General features: G+C 38.6%; 1 protein-coding gene across 3 annotated transcripts in view; it reads left to right on the top strand.

Annotated features, from left to right (window-relative positions):
• Positions 1-19,247, top strand: part of RUFY3 (RUN and FYVE domain containing 3) — a 94,116-nt gene extending 74,869 nt beyond the window's left edge. Inside the window, exons 9-18 of one of the 3 annotated variants that reach the window (XM_068542853.1) lie at positions 996-1,088; positions 2,448-2,531; positions 4,649-4,816; positions 5,327-5,424; positions 9,545-9,664; positions 10,746-10,845; positions 12,507-12,571; positions 15,106-15,133; positions 15,908-15,976; positions 17,835-19,247. In XM_068542853.1, the coding sequence (XP_068398954.1) occupies positions 996-1,088; positions 2,448-2,531; positions 4,649-4,816; positions 5,327-5,424; positions 9,545-9,664; positions 10,746-10,845; positions 12,507-12,571; positions 15,106-15,133; positions 15,908-15,976; positions 17,835-17,978 (969 nt within the window). In that variant the 3' untranslated portion in view covers positions 17,979-19,247. Of the gene's footprint in view, positions 1-995; positions 1,089-2,447; positions 2,532-4,648; positions 4,817-5,326; positions 5,429-6,987; positions 7,674-9,544; positions 9,665-10,745; positions 10,846-12,506; positions 12,572-15,105; positions 15,134-15,907; positions 15,977-17,834 lie in introns of those variants that run through there. The other 2 variants (XM_068542855.1, XM_068542854.1) reach the window with 2 other exon arrangements.
• The last annotated feature ends 195 nt before the right edge of the window (positions 19,248-19,442 follow it).

The following is a 19,442-nucleotide window of genomic DNA, read 5'->3' as shown; positions in this document are numbered from 1 at the left end:
AAGAAAGGTTCTGGAGAACCTAGGGGCAGGACAGGAATAAAGACACAGTCATAGAGAATGGACTTGAGGACATGGGGAGGGGGAAGGGTAAGCTGGGACGAAGTGAGAGAGTGGCATGGACTTATATACACTATGAAATGTAAAATAGCTAGTGGGAAGCGGCTGCATAGCACAGGGAGATCAGCTTGGTGCTTTGTGACCACCTAGAGGGGTGGGATAGGGAGGGGGGAGGAAGATGCAAGAGAGAGGAGATATGGGGATATATGTATATGTATAGCTGATTCACTTTGTTTTAAAGCAGAAACTAACACACCATCGTAAAGCAATTATACTTCAATAAAGATGTTTTGAAAAATAGGTTTTTTAAATTAATTTATTTTTTTATTTATTTTTGGCCGCGTTGGGTCTTCATTGCTGTGTGCGGGCTTTCTCTAGTTGTGGCTACTCTTCGTTGTGGTGCGTGGGCTTCTCACTGCGGTGGCTTCTCTTGTTGTGGAGTGCGGGCTCTAGACGAGTGGGCTTCAGTAGTTGTGGCTCGTGGGCTCTAGAGCGCAGGCTCAGTAGTTGTGGCACACGGGCTTAGTTGCTCCGTGGCATGTGGTCTCTTCCCGGACCAGGGCTCAAACCCATGTCCCCTGCACTGGCAGGTGGATTCTCAACCACTGCGCCAGCAGGGAAGTCCAGAAATAGGTTTTATGACTAAATATAATTACAAGTTATCCATGAGGACACCCTTGAGGTAAATGATTGTAAGATAACATTGTGGTACTGAAAAAATGTTCACACAAAAAGCAGTAATAGATATTTTTTATTTTTATCTTTAAAGACGTTTCTCCTAAGTTCCCTATAAGAACATTTTTATGGGGCTATAGATAGCTTTCTTTCCTTCTAAGAATAGTTAAGCCTGAAAATCATGTCCTAGCAGATCATGAATTATCTTATCCTGTGTTTAGTGAAAGAAAGATAACAGATTATTTTTAAAATTTTACCAACAGCTTGCAGTTGCAAACAACAGGATTATTACCTTGCAAGAAGATATGGAACGAGTTAAAGAGGAAAGCTCCTACATATTGGAATCTAATCGGAAGGTTAATCTTACTAGATTTATGAAATATCCCCAGGGAGCATGTCATGTGTCATGGGGGGGCTGCCTCCAGAGGACCGCTTGGTAGCTGCGAGCATTTGCATATGTTAAGTGCACCGTTTTCACTGAGGCTCCAGGCACAATTGAGTGAATGGCAAAGGTTATGGGAGGGTTATGCCCCTTCTCCTACAGACACTCCTTGGCTTCACCGCCACCTATATCTGTTTAGAGACTTCAATAAACAGTCTAATCTGATGTCTTGTTTTTATGTACTAATGATTTGTACTATATTTAAGTGTTCTGTTATATTAAATATACCATTATTTTTAGACCATGTTACTGTTTTGTAAAAAGTGTTTATCTGATATCACTGGGAAAGAGTTACCATATAAATGAATTTTCTAGATAACTCAATCCCTTAAAGTATAGGGTTGGATCCATAACATCTTATGGAAAAGCCCAAACAACCTTTTTGGCCAACCCAATACCAAACTTTTTATATATGTCTAAACAGATATTTTGCAAACCTTTTGTATATTGCACAGTTCTAAGCCTTCTTAAGTGGAGGATGTAACTGAACACATTTAGCCCTTTGTGATGACTGAATATCATAATTATCAACATTGGCAATTCTGTACTGAGTGATAACGGTGCTACTTTGGTGGGCGTCGGCTATTGAAATTGATAGAGCTTCTAGCTCCTGAGCTTAAATATTCCCAGATTACTATGGGTGGTTTTTTCTGCCTTTTATTTCACTGGCACCTATTGCTTCTTACTGCTGTTAGCATTACTCTCTCTAGAAAGGTCTCCCTCCTCATGCTTCTAACCTGCTGTGACCTAGGAATCCAGAAATCCAGTTATTAACGTTCTTAAAGAGTAAGCACCTAGGCTCTGCGTGGGGACCGACATGAGTAACATGTTTGCCTTTAATGCACGGACTTTGTAAAAACAACTGTGACTACTCAGCATTTTCTCATGAGCTACTGATGTTTAAGCTCTGACCTCTCTGTATGGGTGGAGACACCAGATGTGAGATCTCTGGAGGAGGACTGCATTCCTGTTTGAACCTTTGGCCCAATTTATAGTTTACAGTAAATGCTATTTTGTTTTCAGAGGCTGATTTTTTAAGACTTCTACCACTTGGTTTAGTAAACTATCTTAGGACTTTAAACAAAATGGCAAGAAATTCCCAGTTCGGCTTAAGAATACTTACTAAACTTCTTCAGTTTCTTTGTTGTCTTCGTTCATTATCATGCATGTTTAGGTATGATCATTCCCCTTACTAAATAGCAGTGCTAGTGTCCACTAACTGTATAAATTCTTTAAATCCTTAAATATGTACTATTTTATTTATCTTTTCAAGGGCCCTAAGCCAGACAGAACTTCAGAAGGGCAAGCACTGAGTGAAGCAAGGAAGCACTTAAAGGAGGAGACACAACTACGACTGGTAAATTTTGCTTAGGTCCTAATAGTTCAGGAACACATTAAAACCCCTACCTAGGGGTTTTATCTCACAGATCAAGGCATATCAGTAGTGTTCTAGCAAATTTTATGGATCCTATAAAATAGTTTCTCATTCTTTTAACCCATATTTCCTACAGTGCTTCCTCAGTCCTTTTTCTGAGCATTCTCAACAGCCAATGGAATTTTACCAATCTTAATTTTTAATTTATTTTTGCTTTTATAGTTTGTGTTGCAAAAACATTAGGTATATAGAACCTACTTTTTTCTTTTCTTTTCTTAATTATTAATTAATTAATTAATTAATTAATTAATTATTTTTTGGCTGTGTTGGGTCTTCGTTGCTGTGCGTGTGCTTTCTCTAGTTGCAGTGAGCAGGGGCTACTCTTCGTGGCAGTGCTCAGGCTCTAGGTGCGCGGGCTTCAGTAGTTGTGGCTCGTGGGCTCTAGAGCGCAGGCTCAGTAGTTGTGGCGCATGGGCAAAGTTGCAGAACCTACATTTTTAAACTATGCTATCTCCCCTCCTGCTTCAGTCCTCACCCCGGCAAAGATATGTCTCCTTGGATTGGGCAGCTCCTCTTCTCCTTAAGAATCATTAATTTAGAATTGTACGCTTTTATTTTTAGTTGTTATTTCTGAATTTATTCTTGTTCTTATACATAAACAGAAAAATGTACATCAGTATTAGTCTTAAGATATTTTTAGAAATTAAAATAGATATATATACATATATAAAAGAATGTATAATAAGAACTAATACTCCTATAATAGATTTTATCCAAATATTAGTATATTAAATACACCCGTGGTATTAGTACATTAACTCTTCTTATAATTTAGATAGTATGACAACCAAATAATCCCCCTCCAATAATGTCTCTAACAGTAGGGAGAAGCCTAAAAATAAGGGGTGATCTGATTTGTAGTTTGTTATCACAAACAGTGCATAGAACAGAATTTCAGGTTATTTTATAATGTTACTTTAACAGTGTTATTTAACATCCTTGAAATATTTATCATTTTCCTTCTGTGTGTTTGTGGATTTGATCTCAAAATACTTTCCATAAGGAAGGTCCTAGAAATAATATATGTCAACATTTTAAGAAGCAGTCTGATTTGTCTTCTGTCATGCTAACCATGTACAGAAGAGTGCCTCAGTTAAGTGGCAAGTGAGAAAATTTTACACAAAATTTTCCACATTCTCATACCACATTAAGATAAATGTTCATTAAAAGAGAAACAAAACCAAGCAAGTAGGCAAGGTTCTGAATGTGCCCTGGGCACAGCATGGATGCAGAAGAACCTCAGGTCTTTGTACCTCTGATCATCCAAATAATGTTGCAGTAATAATGGTTGAAACAAAAATAGGTCTCATGATAAGTGAATAGAAAAATTCAGTTTGCCGCTCTATTTAAAATAGATAACCAACGTGGACCTACTGTATAGCACAGGGAACACTGCTCAATATTCTGTAATAACCTAAATGGGAAAAGAATTTGAAGAAGAATAGATAACGTGTATACGTATAACTGAATCACTTTGCTATACACCTGAAGCCAACACAACACTGTTAATCAACTATACTCCAATATGAAAGAAAAATTTTTTAAAAAAAGAAAAAAACTCAGTTAGCCATATTGACCATTCCCTGTAACTGAGATGTTACCTTGGGGACCCAAATTATCTTTTGGGTTCCCTGGGCTCTTGAAAATGTCAACAGCCTCCAAATGAAGAGAATTCCAACTGCTTCATTTTGTGCTGGCTGCTGTAACACTTAATATATATTTCTATAATAAGATATGACATCAATTGTTTTAATATCTAATGAAGTGACTCAAGTATGTGTGTATTTTAGACACATTAGATAGCACTATGTTTGGCCTACCGAGTTTTTCAGATTTGTAAATTATTGAGTAAATGGTACTCTAATTATCCTAATTATTATTATTCTTTTTGTTAATGTCTCTGTATTGAATGATAGCTTATAGCCGTTTTGCCAGACTTCAGACCTGAGAGTTTTGGTCTACCTTGTCCTGTGGAATTTTGTGGTTTGCACTTAGTTGAGGAAAGAGAGAATAAGTAATTTGTTTTCCTTTCGGGGCAGGATGTTGAAAAAGAACTGGAGATCCAGATCAGCATGAGACAGGAGATGGAACTGGCTATGAAGATGCTGGAGAAGGATGTCTGTGAGAAGCAGGATGCCCTGGTGTCTCTGCGGCAGCAGCTGGATGATCTCAGGGCTCTTAAGCATGAACTTGCCTTTAAGTTGCAGGTAGGCTCACCGGCTGTCTAAAATCCCAGGGCTTCCCGCTGCCCCTCTTCTTCTCTAGAATCACACTTTAAATATAAGAGGAAAGAGTCACATCTCATTTTGAGGCTAGCTACCAATAAACCACTTCGGGAATCGGTCTATCCTAGGATCCTGTATTGCTGTTCTGGAAAGTCATGGCCACTTTTCATGCTGTAACTGGGCAAGAGGGTCTTTTTTATCCTATAAGATAATTTCTACTCTCCAGCCTAACTTGCCAACTGAGTTATATAGATAAATTGAGGTACTTTCCGATGTTGATTTTTGAGACGAAACTGCATATAACAATACCAATCTTAAATGTTGCTTCTTGCTTTTTTCTACATTTGGTAATTAACTGATACGCAAATATATGAGCATTTCTATTTCTCTAGTTCCTGCTTACCATTAGGTTCAAAAGGTATGTGTGATTTGTTGCAGGATTTTATGTTATATGCAAACATAAACATCACTCATAATTCTTTTCCATAACAGAGTTCAGACTTAGGAGTAAAACAGAAAAGTGAACTGAACAGTCGCTTGGAAGAGAAGACTAATCAGATGGCTGCTACCATTAAACAACTTGAACAAAGGTAAAAGTGCTGTTTCTTTAGTGAAACACTTAGGGCGTTCAGTCCTGGACGTGAAGACAATGCGCTATGCATTTGGCAGAGAGTATGTGGGAATCTCCCAGCTTAACACCAGGCATGCAAGTAGAAAGAAAGCCAGTTAAATTTTGTGTTTTTTAAAGATGTCACTAAAAACCATTTTAGTGTCATGTGTTAGAGGAGGGATACTTACAAGGATGAAAGGACTTTTAAATCTGTTTGTGATTCTGTTACTGTTCATCACTCAAGTCTTTGAAGACTTTGGTGCTAGGTGATGGAGGGGTACTGAGGGCCCTTCTAATAACTGTAACCCCTTTCCCTCCTCTCTCATCTCCTTTTTCTCTCTGCTTTCTCCTGAATAGTTCTATAGCTTCTACTGTCACATCCCGCCCACAACTCTTAGATCTGTCGGTCTCCCGCTCTGTCCTCAATCTGGAGACCAGTCTTGCATTTTCATCCCCTGACCAGCTATTTCCCACCAGTACATACAATTCAATCTGCCCAAAGTACATCTTCTCCCTATGCTACTCTTTTCTCTTTCTGTCTGAAGCCACCATGTTCTTCCTGATGACTCAGCTGCCAAGAGAAATGGCTAAGTCTTCAAGATTGAATGAGCCGCGGCACCCATGGTCATTAAGCGTTGCCAGCCTGTGTTGCTACCTCTGAACACCCACTGATCACCCTTCTTGCACCTGAGCAAAACTAAACTACTTACTAGACATGCTTCCCATTTTCCCCATCCATGTCTTGCCTAATAGTTTCACCAATTAGAAATGCCCTTTCTCTTCCCACTTCCTTGTTCTTCAGATACATTTTTTTATGTTCAGGCTTCAATGCCACCTACCCAAAGCTTCCTCTAACGCTTCTTCCCAGCTAAAAGTAAACTGCCAATTTGTACTAGTTGGAATTCCCATAGCCTTATATCCATACCTATCCATACTGCTTATAGCACTTCTGACTTTGTCTTACCTTATAAACCTTTATATATGTATCTTCTGATGAGAGTGTGAGTTCCTTGACGTTAGTTAACTAATCCTTTAAGTTCCCTTGTTGGATCTGTCACAGTGCCTTGAATGTCCAAGGCATTCATTTAGTAAATGCATGGATGAAAGGGTGAATGGATGGCTTCTTTTATTCAGATGGTTCTTGACCAGGGTGGGTCCTGAACAGCACTGCATATTATTGTTGAATCAAAAGTTAATTGCAAATTAATAAATAAGCTTGAAAACTCTGGTTTGGCTGATCTAAAATGAAAAAGTATCAGTGTATCTCGGAAGTTATCTAAGTGCTTGCTCATAGCAGTTATATGTTTATGATTTAACAAGTCAATTTTAGTGTTCATAAATTGTGTTTTTGAAATGTGTCAGATTATTTTTCAGTGGATTTTTGGCTTGGCATTTAAAGCAGACAGAACTAAAATAATGACTTACCTCTTCAAGTATTATTAAGCTGACTTATTCTCTTGCTATTTTTGTCTTTCCTATTTATTCATTTTCTCATTCCCCTTTCACTCCCATTTTTATTTTTATTTTTACTGTATTAATATAGTGAGAAGGATTTGGTGAAACAGGCAAAGACCTTAAATAGTGCAGCAAATAAACTGATCCCAAAACATCATTAGGCATTTTACAGCTGGTCACCTCGCAAGTTGGATATCACAGCTTAATTGTAAAAGGAAGAAATCTGAAAGTTATTGCATTTATGCTCTGATTCTATATAAAATGTCACCAAACATTGACTTTGAATTTGCTGGACTTTTAAAAAAAACCGTTTGATATATATATAGGCTGTGTTTTCTTCTTCTTTATTTTCTCCCCAGAGTTAGAAAATTTAGTATAAGTTCCCAATTAAATACCAAATAAACTTTGAGAAATTACTTCTGAGTTGACCAATAAATAAACACACCATTAAAAAACATCCTAGGGAATTGAAGCTCTGTACATATATGACTGATGCCTGATGCCTTTACAGCCCAGTCCCCAACAATACCAGTTTCTAGGTACGATGTCTGTGTCATTGAGCCTGTTCTGCCGTTGCCATGTAATGAACTAGAGGTGACTGCCACGTGGTCTTGGACTCTTCTAAAGTAGTTCTGTGTCTCTTAGGCCATGACCCCTTTTCACTTTTGTTATCTAGGTCTAATCCCCAAGCCAAGGATAAGTACTTAGTATTCCACTACAGTTCTACTCTCAGTAACCAAGATGGCTTGCAGCTATTTTGCCTCAGTGACTTTGGTGGGGGGCAGTGGGGTGAGGGCGGGGAACAGCATCCTTACATTTCTTTAAAGTCATAGAGATAAAGTTAGTGATTAGGTAACTTATGATAACATAATAATGTGGAAGCTTGGGAAAACCCTCCTAATATTTGTCATCTTCTACCTCTGCCATTTTCCTGCAATTCCACTTCCTATTTAGGTAGCTCAGAGAGAACAATTTTAATAAAAACACGTCTCTCCTATTAAAAAAAAAAAAAATACGCTACACGTTTTTCACATCTATCCTGCTTTTCCTTTTGGAGTAAAGACAACAAGGCATAGACATGAGTGATGGTTTCCTGCCTCTTGTTCCTTGCTGGCAATGTTTACTTAAGAGTTTCTGTTACTTTTTGTTCAGATGGGAATTTGCTTAAGTTTCTAGGAGAATAACAATCTATTAGAAAACCATTTCAGAGTAGGAAATAGACAAATGATAAACTTCTATTCATTATTATTATTTAGTCTAAAAATAAAGATTCCCAGTAGGTATTCATAAACAATAATCAGCAGGGCTTCTTTTTCTAAGTGACCACAGATCTGACCCTTCCTAGGCGTTACCTTGTAATAAGCCTATAAATACTTTGATTTTTAAAAAAAAATGACTTTTGATTTGGGGGAACAGGTGTTAGTTACATAAGCCTTTATTCCTTCAAAAAGTCTTGGCAAAGTTTTTGTTTTTCTGTTTTTTCTTATTCTGGTAGATTTGCAGCATTTCAGCTGCTTAAGTGGGGACAAAGATAACCCCTTTGCTCCCAGCTCTTGAAATTCTTTACCATCTTCTTGGAAAAAACAGAATTAAGAGAGTAAGATAGATGTCATGTGTGTTTTTATAGGTCCTTGCAGACTTGAACCAAGGTCAAGTCAGAGAGCCTATGACCAACCTCATGGAAGAGCCTATGCTTTTGAACTTAGTTTATTTCTTATAATTTTGCACCTCTTCTTACCTTCATCAACCTTTTGTGGTGATGAGTTGCCTTTTCTATGAGCATTTGGAAGGAGTGCTCAAACACCAAAATAAAACATTTTAAAGACTATACATAGTAGCATAGTAGCATGCTCCCAAATTCTATTACAGAGAGCCCCAGATATTTCACCTTAGAACATGCTTCTTTATAGGTGCAAAGTTATAGGATATTTGGGAGAAAACATTCATAATCTTCCAGAGAATATGGTCAGGAATCTTATGCAGGCCCAGTGCTGAATTGTTTGTCCACTTACACTCACACGCCAGTTGGTAGAAATGGAAAAGGAAAGAGATAGCCAAACCCTAACAAAGGCTTTTCATTATGTTAAAACCCCGAAGCCTGGGTAAAGGTTGATGTATAGTGTCCAGTGATTTAATATAATTTGTGGTTTAGGGAAGGGACCAGGAAAATGTTCTAATTCCACATATAAGAAGGTAGTTGCCCATTTGCAAGTTCCAGTTATGAGTGTAAAACAGAAATTATAAAGTACCAAACCTATTAGGAAATAAAAACAAACAAAAAAGTAGATTTAACTTTAATTACTATGTACTTGAGGTTGGCTTTGGATATGGGTTTTCTAAAAAGTGATGTTTTATTGTTTATCATCTAATGGCTGTAAACTGTAGTACTAGAATAAAAAAAAAAATGGAAAATCAACTATTCCTCTGCCTGGTTCACCTTCATCTTGCTTTTTTTTAAAGAATTTGTTTCTTCTCCATCTTTTCTCCCCCCCATAATTTCTTCCCATGTCCTACAAAGTTTATTTTCCTCTCTCTGTCTCTTCATGCCTTCTTCCTTGGGTTGTTTTATTTTGTGTTTTGAACTTGGTCTTCCTCCCCACCATGGCTTGTGTTTTTTATCACAAGTTCATATGGCTCACATCCAGATTGCGCCAGGCTGAGCGAGGCCGCCAGTCTGCTGAATTGGACAACCGGCTCTTCAAGCAGGACTTCGGAGACAAGATCAACAGTCTGCAGCTGGAAGTGGAGGAGCTCACCAGGCAGCGGTGAAGAAAGGGCGGCTTTAGCGGCCAGGGTGGTCATGGGAAGTACTAAGGCCAGACAGCAAGAGAGGGGCGGTCTCCTGATCAAGCCATGTCTGTTTTGTCCTGCCATGTCCTTTCTCCAGAATTAGAATTCAGAACGCTTCACATACATAAGCATTCCCAAAATTTCGTCAACATCTTTTGCCATCAAAGAATTAGGAAATTAGAACCCAAGATCCCAGGTAAATAGGATGGAGTAAGAGAATAGCCAACACAACACTAATAATAACAGGATTTCCTGAATTCTTACTATGTGCCAAATACTTTACTGAGCACTTCATATGCATTCTCTCCTAACATCTTCCCATCAACCCTATTTGTAGGTGATCTGATTACCCCCACCTTCAGAGGAAATTGACGCTCAGTGGGGTTAAATTGTCCAAATTCACACAGTTAAGCTAATATGTAGCAACACTAATTTAAAAGCCAATTTCTCTGACTCCAAGCCCTTAACCATTCTTCCATACTGTCTCTCAAATGAGACTCAACTCTGTGCCTAAGGCACTGACTTCAAACAAATAGAACTTTGCTGTTGGATATAAAAGCACACAGTTACTAAGGATACTAGTGGTTGAGGGTGTAACTGGGGATTAACTACATAACTGTGAAGAGGGAGCAGCTAATTCATATGTAATGGAACTACAGTGTTAGTGCTTTCATACTGTATCTTGCTGAAAATTTAGAAATACTGTCTTTCAGTTATAGTAAATCTTACTAGTTGTCATTCGGTTGACCACAACTTTTCATTAAGAGTTAGTATTAAATGTTGCGATTCAGAGCCGTGACCCTCAGGCACTGGGAGATCCGAAAGTGCATTCTTAATCATCCAAGGAAGATTAAACATGTCAAATGTATTTCAGTGTTACTGGTTTGATTGTATTGTATTTTAGTGCTTTAAAACCTGGTTGTCCATATACATCTGGTATACTTTTCATTAATCAAGTATTAAAATTTAATTACTGAACTCTAAGAAAAGGGTTTGGCATTCTTTAGGAGTACAGAAATCCAGATTTTCATCATTTTTCTCTCCCACCTATCCCAGGAACCAGCTTGAGTTAGAACTAAAACAGGAAAGAGAAAGAAGGTTACAAAACAACAAGAGCATCCCAGGAAAGGGTTCCCAGAAGGCAGAACCCAAAACGGTAATATTTGTTATTCCCATGTTTATTTACTTAATTTTTAGAGGCTACCTTGATGGGCCGGACAGTTTTCTCTTATGGAACACATACTTAATTGCTATGGCCTTGAGTACATAGGTGGCAGGCGAGAACTGGAGTAAACACATGGAGGCTTGATTCTGAGTCTGCCCCTGGGACACTCTAACTTGAGTTCATTTGGAAAAGGGGATTAATGACCATAGTTCCCAGTGACTATCTTATTCCTTTCAGTTTGTTAAGTAAGATTATTTTAGTATCTAATATTTTTAATAATATGGTATAGTCATCCCTCCCCAACCCTGAATTCCCCTTTAACAGAATTGTCTTAAATGCGGATTCGCTTCTGTACACCTTTTTCAAGTCATGAAGATTTCAATTTTAGTATACTCAAGGTACTTCTCTTGGGAAAATTAGAAAAAAAGGGAATTAGGCACAGGGAAAGGAAGGTAATATAGAGTGGTTTAAAGACCAGGAGTAGAAGCTTCTACAGAACAGTGTTAGGAAGGAGACCTCCGGCAACCTGTAGTGGTGAGAGATCTAACACTGGATTAAGATCATCTCTGGGACCCAGGAAACCGAGCCACTCTCTTCAAATAATAAAATCAGGAAAGCATGAAATACTTTTTCTGTCAAAGACAAATACAGGGAAAAAAATCACCTTCTTTGTAAATATTATATACAACAAAGCAGGACAAATGTATAAGCTTTTTAAAATTTCTAGAGAGTGAGCTGCTAATTTGCTGGAGAGTAGAAAAGTGGTAAACGGAAATTTATTACACCTCTAATGTGACATGTGCAAAGAACCATTCTCTCTGTAGCAGGCTGTCTTTATTATCTTAGTTTAGTGAACATAAAATCTACTTATAAGGGCTTACAGAGATTTACTTAAAATCTTGGCCTATCTTATCCTGTTTTTCCCGTGAGGCCTTAGATGTCTCAATCTTGAATCACCGTGCAGTGCAAGCCCTTCCAGGAGTGGTCTGAGAACGTACATTCTCCTTTTAGAGGCTGATGGGCAAGGAGTTCAAGGCAGACAGCCGTGTTTGTGCCACAGGAAGAATTTGTCCCCCCAAAACTGCCCAGGCAGGGCTTAGTGGCATTGGTAGAAATGCAGTTTGGAATTTTCCATTGGTCCTTCAGAGTAGAAAACTCCTCGAGTTGTATAGGCTATAGAAGTTGTCATGATACTGAGGCAACTACTTGACTGAGCGTCTAGAGGATTACACAGTCTGCTGGATATGGCCATGCTCGGTTTCACTAGCTGTCCAGAGCTCAGCTGGGGGTTTGTGTGTGTGTATATTTTTGTTTCGTTTTTTTTTTTCCTAAGAAGTAACTGATACCTTGAAGCCACTTTGTAAGTAAATAGGATACATTCTGAATTTCATTTGAGTCTCAAGCATTAAAGAAAATATCTACTCTGAAAATCATTTGTGGCAAACCCTATCAGAATCATTTGTTAAGAAACTATTTGGAACAAAGAATGATGGAAAAAATATCTCGAAAGTTAAACTCCTTCCCTAATTAAGAAAAGAAAAAAGCTGCTAGCTTTATACCCAAGCTAAGACAATATAGAAGAAAATGTCTGCAGCATCATCATTGTTTAGCAGTCTGAATAATTAATAAATTGGGCTGTTTTCTTTTGGCAGGATGGGAAGCACAAAATTCAAGAGGAAAATGTTAAACTAAAAAAGCCCCTGGAAGAAAGCCACAGGTGTTTATTAATAAAGTATTAACTAAGATATAAAGCTATTTTGGGGTGGTGGGAAAAAGGGAGCTTTTGATATACGTTGGCAATGACACAGACCAGACACTGACTTGTAATATTAATATTCCAGAAAGACATTTTGAAGGGGGAGTGAATAAATAACAAGCCAGATAACGCATGTTAAACCAAACCCATTTAGTCCATTCCAGAAGAAAGAAAGAAAGGTGATCAAGCTGTCCTCTGATTCTTCCCTGGTTAATCCCCAAACTATCACTTAAAAGATTATGTCTAATCTAATCTTTACTGGATCAGTGGGACAAGTAAATGAAGCACAAACCATAGCATTTCCTAGGTTCTTAAATGTACGTGGGCGTGACTTGTTTCCGCCTAAGTGCTAAGTGAAAGGCAGCTATGTTTCAAATAAATACTCTAATTTCCCTTACTTTTTTTCTCTTAAGGAGAAAAACAGTTTTGCTTTATTCCTTTTTCTTAACTCTTCATCTCATTTCCCCGCAACGAAGAACATGGGATCATTCCAAGGAGGTTGACTTTTAACAATTATTTTAACAACAAAACATTACATACTGCCACTGTATTAAAAAATCAAGAAGGTCCAACTATGTGACATTCTGGAAAAGGCAAAGCCATGGAGATAGTGATTGCCAGGGCTTTGAGGATGTGGATGGATGAATCTGATTTTGTAGGGCAGTGAGAATACTCTGTATGACACTATAATGATAGATACATGTCATTGTACATGTGCCCAAACCCACAGAATGTACACCACCAGGAGCGAACCCTAAGGTAAACTATGACTTATGATGTGTCAGTTTAGGTTCAATGACTGTAACATCAGGTACCACTCGGGTGTGGAATGTTGATAATGGCGGGAGGGTGGGAAGTCCAACAGAATATATGAGAAATCTGTGTCCTTTCTGCTCAGCTTTGCTGTGAACCTAACAGTGCTCTAAAAATTAAAGTCTCTTATAATGACAACAACAAAAATAGATTATTATCAAGGAAAGATACCACAGAGGGATTTTGAGAGACCTATACAGTATACATTTTTGGCAGCTGTACCTGTCCAGCCTTTAATGCCTTAAGAATGAGGTAGGGTGTCATCTGGAGCAAAACTAGCTGCTGAGGAAGATAAATCACACAGTCCAACAGTAGGCTGATTTTGCAGGTACTTAGCCTAAACAGCTATTCCTCACCTCCAAGGCCAGAATGATTCCAGTACCTTTAAGTTCACTCCCAAAGAGAACATGGTCTGATCCAGGACCAGCCTTATTAAACTACAGTCCATCTAACATTATAGATCAGCATGGGCCATGGGAAGGAATTAGACCACAAAATTAACCAGGGCTCAAACGGGCCTTTCAGAGTCAGCCTCGTTGCAGACTAAAATCAAGTCATTTACATTCAAGAGGGTCTTACATGCCAGGTTCTGATTTTAGGCCTTGGGAATACAAGACAATACAGTCGTCCCTTGGTATCCAGGGTGCCAGGAGCCCCTTCAGATACCAAAATCCATGGATGCGCAAGTCCCTTACATAAAGTGGCCTAGTACAATGAATATAATGGGCTCTCTGTATCTGTGGGTTGCTCATCTGGGGATTTAACCCACCACAGATGCGGAACCTGATGATAGGGAGGGACAAGTATACTACCTTAGATTTGTATTGTGCTCTGCAGCTTAAAAGGTGTGTCACATTCATTATCTCCTTACAAATTTAATTCTCCTTACAAAAGTTTAATCATCCATTCCTACTTTACAGATGAGAAAATTGAGGCCCACAGAGAGGCCCAAGTTGCCTCTCCTTATCATGTCTTCTGTTTTTAAGCCCTTTGTCTCTGCACTATATAATAGCTGCTTCCAGGGCCTATCCTGGCCAGAACTGCAATCCTAAAACATACCGAGGTTTCCTGGGATTGTGGTCCAAAGAACAGCTGAAAACCTGGTAACACTGATGGTCACACTGCCACTCAACCAAAGAGAATTGGAACCATTGTAGATCTGTGGTCCATTTTCCCCAGAGCTGAGGCTTTGCTGAGGAGGAGGCTTTGCTTCTCCTCTTGTATAAGTTCTGTTCCAAGTTGGGAAAATTGGGGTTAGCTCAGCTGGTATCATGAAGCAATATTTCAATCTGAATGGGTACGTGGGAGAAGGGACTAATACATGACATATGATAATGGGTAGGTTTCCATAATATTGGACAGGAAAAAAGCTATTAAAATGTATGGCCTTGGCCATTGACGTTTTGCAGGTTGGGAAACATAACCACTATTTTCTTGGTAGTAAAAAGGAAACAAAATGTAACTCCAATCTATTTTTAACCAGGAATCTACTAGCATAATGTAGGATCATATTCTAGTAATAGATTTAACAACCAAAATTTCCTCTCCTTGGAGGTCAACATTAATAATTACTTTGGTCTCAGCAACATAAAAGAACCATGGTATTGCTTTTTCTGTGCTTTTGAAATGATGAAAAAGGAAATATGTTGCTATTAGTTACTGTTTTTACTTTCCCATTGTAGGCTGCAGTCTCACCCTGTGAATGAACAGGTAACTGAGTCTCCCGTCCTAAAACATCTTGTATAAATTAAATAGTTGGCTGGACCATGCCTAGCTGTAAACAAGGCAGCAAGAGAGGTAGACGAATGCATACAGGCCTCTGCGTCCCATCCTTTTAATAATATCCTAAACAAGCATGCATTTGGCTGAAACGCTCACAGGAAGTAGCACAGTTTTGAGCGATTTACTAAGTAAACAGCAGCTCTTAACTTCCTATCTGAGGTTCTCTTTGACATACCGCGGGACCTGAGAGCTCACTGTACCTCCCTTTTCCTTAGTCTTCCCTTACATAAAATAAAGAGAAAAAATACTTCTTGATCACTTCGAAATAACCAAACATTTACAAATATAGTGGTAGATGACAACTCCATGAGAAAACTGATAAATGCTACTATGTCTGAGTCACTGCTGTCATCTATCTATTAGGGTAAAATGAAGCCTACTCCCTCCATTCTTGGTGATAGAATAAGACAAGAGGGATGGGGCTTTCTTTTTTTTTAGCTTTTTACATTTATATACATGAATTTTCTTTATATAGATAAAATCACATGTTACTTTATTATAAAAATTAAAAAGAGCACCAAGGATAATGATAGGATTATCAGAGTTGTATATAAGGTGGTGAGACTATATGTAATTTGTTTTTCTAGTTTCCAGATAACCTGTAGTGTGATTATATTAATTTTGTAACTAAAAAATGCATATTCTGAAAATGCTGGTATTTCCGGGGCTAAGGGAAACTAACTGGCTCACTGTGTGGTTTAGGAACAGCCGCTGCCCTCTGAACAGCCACAGACGTGTCAGCTGTGCCAGGAAGACTGCAGCCTAACAAAGGTAACAGTGGCGAGAAATGAACAGGTGCTTCACAGGGACGCCCACTGCACCACTAGCCGCTTCTCACGATAGGGACTTCGCTGTATAGAATGCAGAGAGTGGGGAGAAAAGCAAAAGGAGCAAGCATTTAGTGTGTACCTATTTTTTTTCAGTCCCGTTAAGTCATGTTAGTAAGTCCCCATTAAAATATTAAATACAAATTAACTATATAAGTAATTTAAAACAAACATAAGTTTATTAAGTAAATATTTATTGAGTGCCTACTATGCAGAATGTACTATTCCACGTGCCGGAGAACGAGTAATGAACAAAATGTAGACCGAGTCCCAAGTCCTTGTTCTTGTTAAGCTTGTGTCCTTTGTGCCATCATTTTATAAAGAACCTGGGGCTCAGAGGTGTCCAGTGCATTATCCCAGTTACTGAAAGCCCAGATGCAACCTGACTTTGGCTCCAAAGTCTATACTCCTTCCAGTACTCCATCCTGCTTAGAACAGAGAAGACAGGTTGGGGCGGGGTCGGGGGGGGGGGGTTGGTTCTTTGGTTCTTTGAATTATTTGGGGAAACAGCCTCTGAGAGGGAAATGAGCTCTTTCTCCACCAAATCACTTGTTCTCCCGTTGGATCCTCAAGGGTCTCTGCCTAAACTCCTACCCAGCTTGTTATCCTAGAGTCAGCAGGGTGAAGGAAGCATGCAGGAAAAGTAAGTGTCTTTGACAGCCATAGCTGTGCCTTGCTCACAGTAGGATCCCCCAGCATCTAATATGGTACCCAGTTCATAGTAGATGCTCAAGAAATGTTATGGACAAATGAATGTCAGAAACAAGTGCTTAGAAGAGAAGGAAACGTGCCCAAATTCTGGGTTACAACCTGCGTGCCACCATTTGTGATCCTGCTAAATTTTAACAAGCAAAATTGTAGTATAACCTAGTCTTAAATTAGCAGAAGCAGATAAAGATGAACTGCCTTTATGGAATTGGAAGTTGTAATTAGAGAAATGTGTTCCCAAACAGAAGAAGCTGCTAATCTAATTCTGGCTTTTCTTTTCTAAGCCATGCAAACTAACTGCAATATGTCAGAGGAAGATTCCTCCCAGGCTTTCAAATAAAAATGACCCCCCTACCTCTGCTGCACCCTCAGGAAGATGAATTGTTTGGGGAAAAGAAGCATTATTTATGGGGGAAGTCATTCTTCACAGCCTTTAAATAGGGACCCTTGGAGCTATGTGTGCACCAACCTATCACAGCTTTACCAGTGGCACTGCCATAATGACCCACATGCTGTCCCACAGTTTGGCCACTAAAGACTCAAAATGCTTAATAAAGAGACTAACTTCCCAATAAAAAGGATGCAGGAAGCTGTGCTCCTGCTGCACTGATAACCCCAAAGGATGTGCTTGTAGAGCATCACAGGAAAGCATTGAGCACATCAGTGTATTAGAAATTATACTTTCAGTTCATGCTCAGCAAAGTTTTTAATCTTACGTCAGTTACTCAACCCTACCCATGGCTAGGTCACTGCCTGCCTTATTTGAAGTATGCTTGGGTAATTGTAAACTAATTTTAGAATTAGCCCACCTAAAGGTGAATATAAATGAAAGTATATATTCTAAAGATAAATAATTATTGTATTATCTGTTCATTTGCATTCTGTGGAAATGCTTCTCTTCATTTAGATCTAAGAACTAGACTGTATGCTTCTTTGTAGACAGATTGTTTAGTTAGATACTGTGTGGCACACAGCACACATTCAGCCAGTATTTTATTAGACATTGAGCATCTATCATATTTGGCCTCTTATATCCCATGCATCCTTATGCCCTGCTCTTCTGTTACCCACCTGACCTCCCCTTCTCCTTGTAGAATGTGTGTAAGAACTGCAGAGGAACCTTCTGTAATGCCTGCTCAACAAACGAACTGCCTCTTCCTTCAAGTATCAAGCCTGAGCGAGTTTGCAATCCCTGTCATGAGCATCTGATGAAACAATATTCCAGCAGCCCATTGTAAGACTGGAGGCTGAGATCTGGACCAAAATGTCTCTACCTGTGTTAGATGTCAGGATCCCCTAGAGCCCAGACTTTAGAATCAACTCAAGAATTGACAGGAATGATTTAAATAAACCGGGTCCAGGGAGAAAAGGCAGTGGTTGGCAGTGCTGGAATTCTGCTCATTTTCTCTAATGACTGTATGAATAAAAGTTACTCAGTTGAGCCTCTCTCTGCTAAATCTAAACAACCCCACTTTGGAGCGTTTGGAAGGGCTGTTCATTTTTATGAATAGTGATAATACTACTGGGGTGGATGTTATAGGAGAGAGGGTCCTTGGCAGATAAGAAAAAAAAGGAAAACGATCATCCCTCTGTTACATTTTCAGATTCAAGAGGAAAAGATAATTGTTAACTGAGATTGAAATGACAGATGTTACATATTTTCCCAGATGCTGCTAGACACAAACATTATTTCTTCTTTACCCCCACTAACTACCTCTTCTTTAAAGTATCTCTACCAAACTGTGAACCCAAACTCAGGGAAAAGAAATTAAAGAGTAATATAAATTTTGAATGTACTTAAAACTATTATAATATATTATAGTTTTAGGACCAGAATTTTCTAGTTCTGGCCTAAATGTGTTTTTATTATCAGAATAAGGAGGAAGAACATTTGGTGTTTTTCCACTTAGTGACTTCAAAACTAAATATCTGCCCTTTTCAGAATCCCCTACTACACAACAAGCCAGCTCTTCCCCACTCCCTCTTTCCTCTCAGTCATGGAAATTATAAGGGGTTTTAAAGATAGGGTTTGACTTTTGCAAGTAGGAAGCACTGAAGCAAAGCTATGTCAGGTGTAAAGTAAAACAAATTTAATTTGTCTTGGCTGAGAATAATTAGCTTAGAATATTTATTAAATTCTTTTGTGAATAAGGGATCCCTTATTCCAGGCTCAGATTCAGAACTGGTAGACAGGTTTCTTGGAAAGTAAGATACTTCAACATCTCTTAGTAACAAACCCTTTGGGGAAAAAGAGGGAAGTGCATTCAGCAGGGGAAGGAAAAGAAATGGTTTATGCTCTTTTGATTATGTTACATGTGTCTAGATTGTTTGATTCCAGTTAAGACCTAAGAAGATATGATTCTGTAAGTGGCTTAGAATTATGGGGTGGAAACATCCTGGAACCATATTTGATAAATTCTGCCTCCTGAAAAGGGTTACAGCCCAGAAAAGAGTTGTTACTGCAGAAGTCTGACCTGTTACTTGGTGAAGCTGAGTTTTAAGAGTAGTGGGGAAAAATAAAATCTAATAATTCTAGCCTCGTTTGTTGATTGTCATTTTTTTCCCTTTAAATATTTATTTCTTGTGATTCTTCATTCTCCTTATTTTTTACCACATATATGTGCCAGCACTGTTCTAAGTGCTACAGATAATGTGGGGAATTATCCTGAATTAGCAAAAGTTATTTTATAATTAATTTTGAA

Source organism: Eschrichtius robustus, chromosome 4 (assembly GCF_028021215.1).
Source record: "Eschrichtius robustus isolate mEscRob2 chromosome 4, mEscRob2.pri, whole genome shotgun sequence".
Classification (NCBI taxonomy): Eukaryota; Metazoa; Chordata; class Mammalia; order Artiodactyla; family Eschrichtiidae; genus Eschrichtius; species Eschrichtius robustus.
The sequence above is the reverse complement of the archived record's forward strand: the minus strand, read 5'-3'. Positions and strand labels throughout refer to the sequence as shown.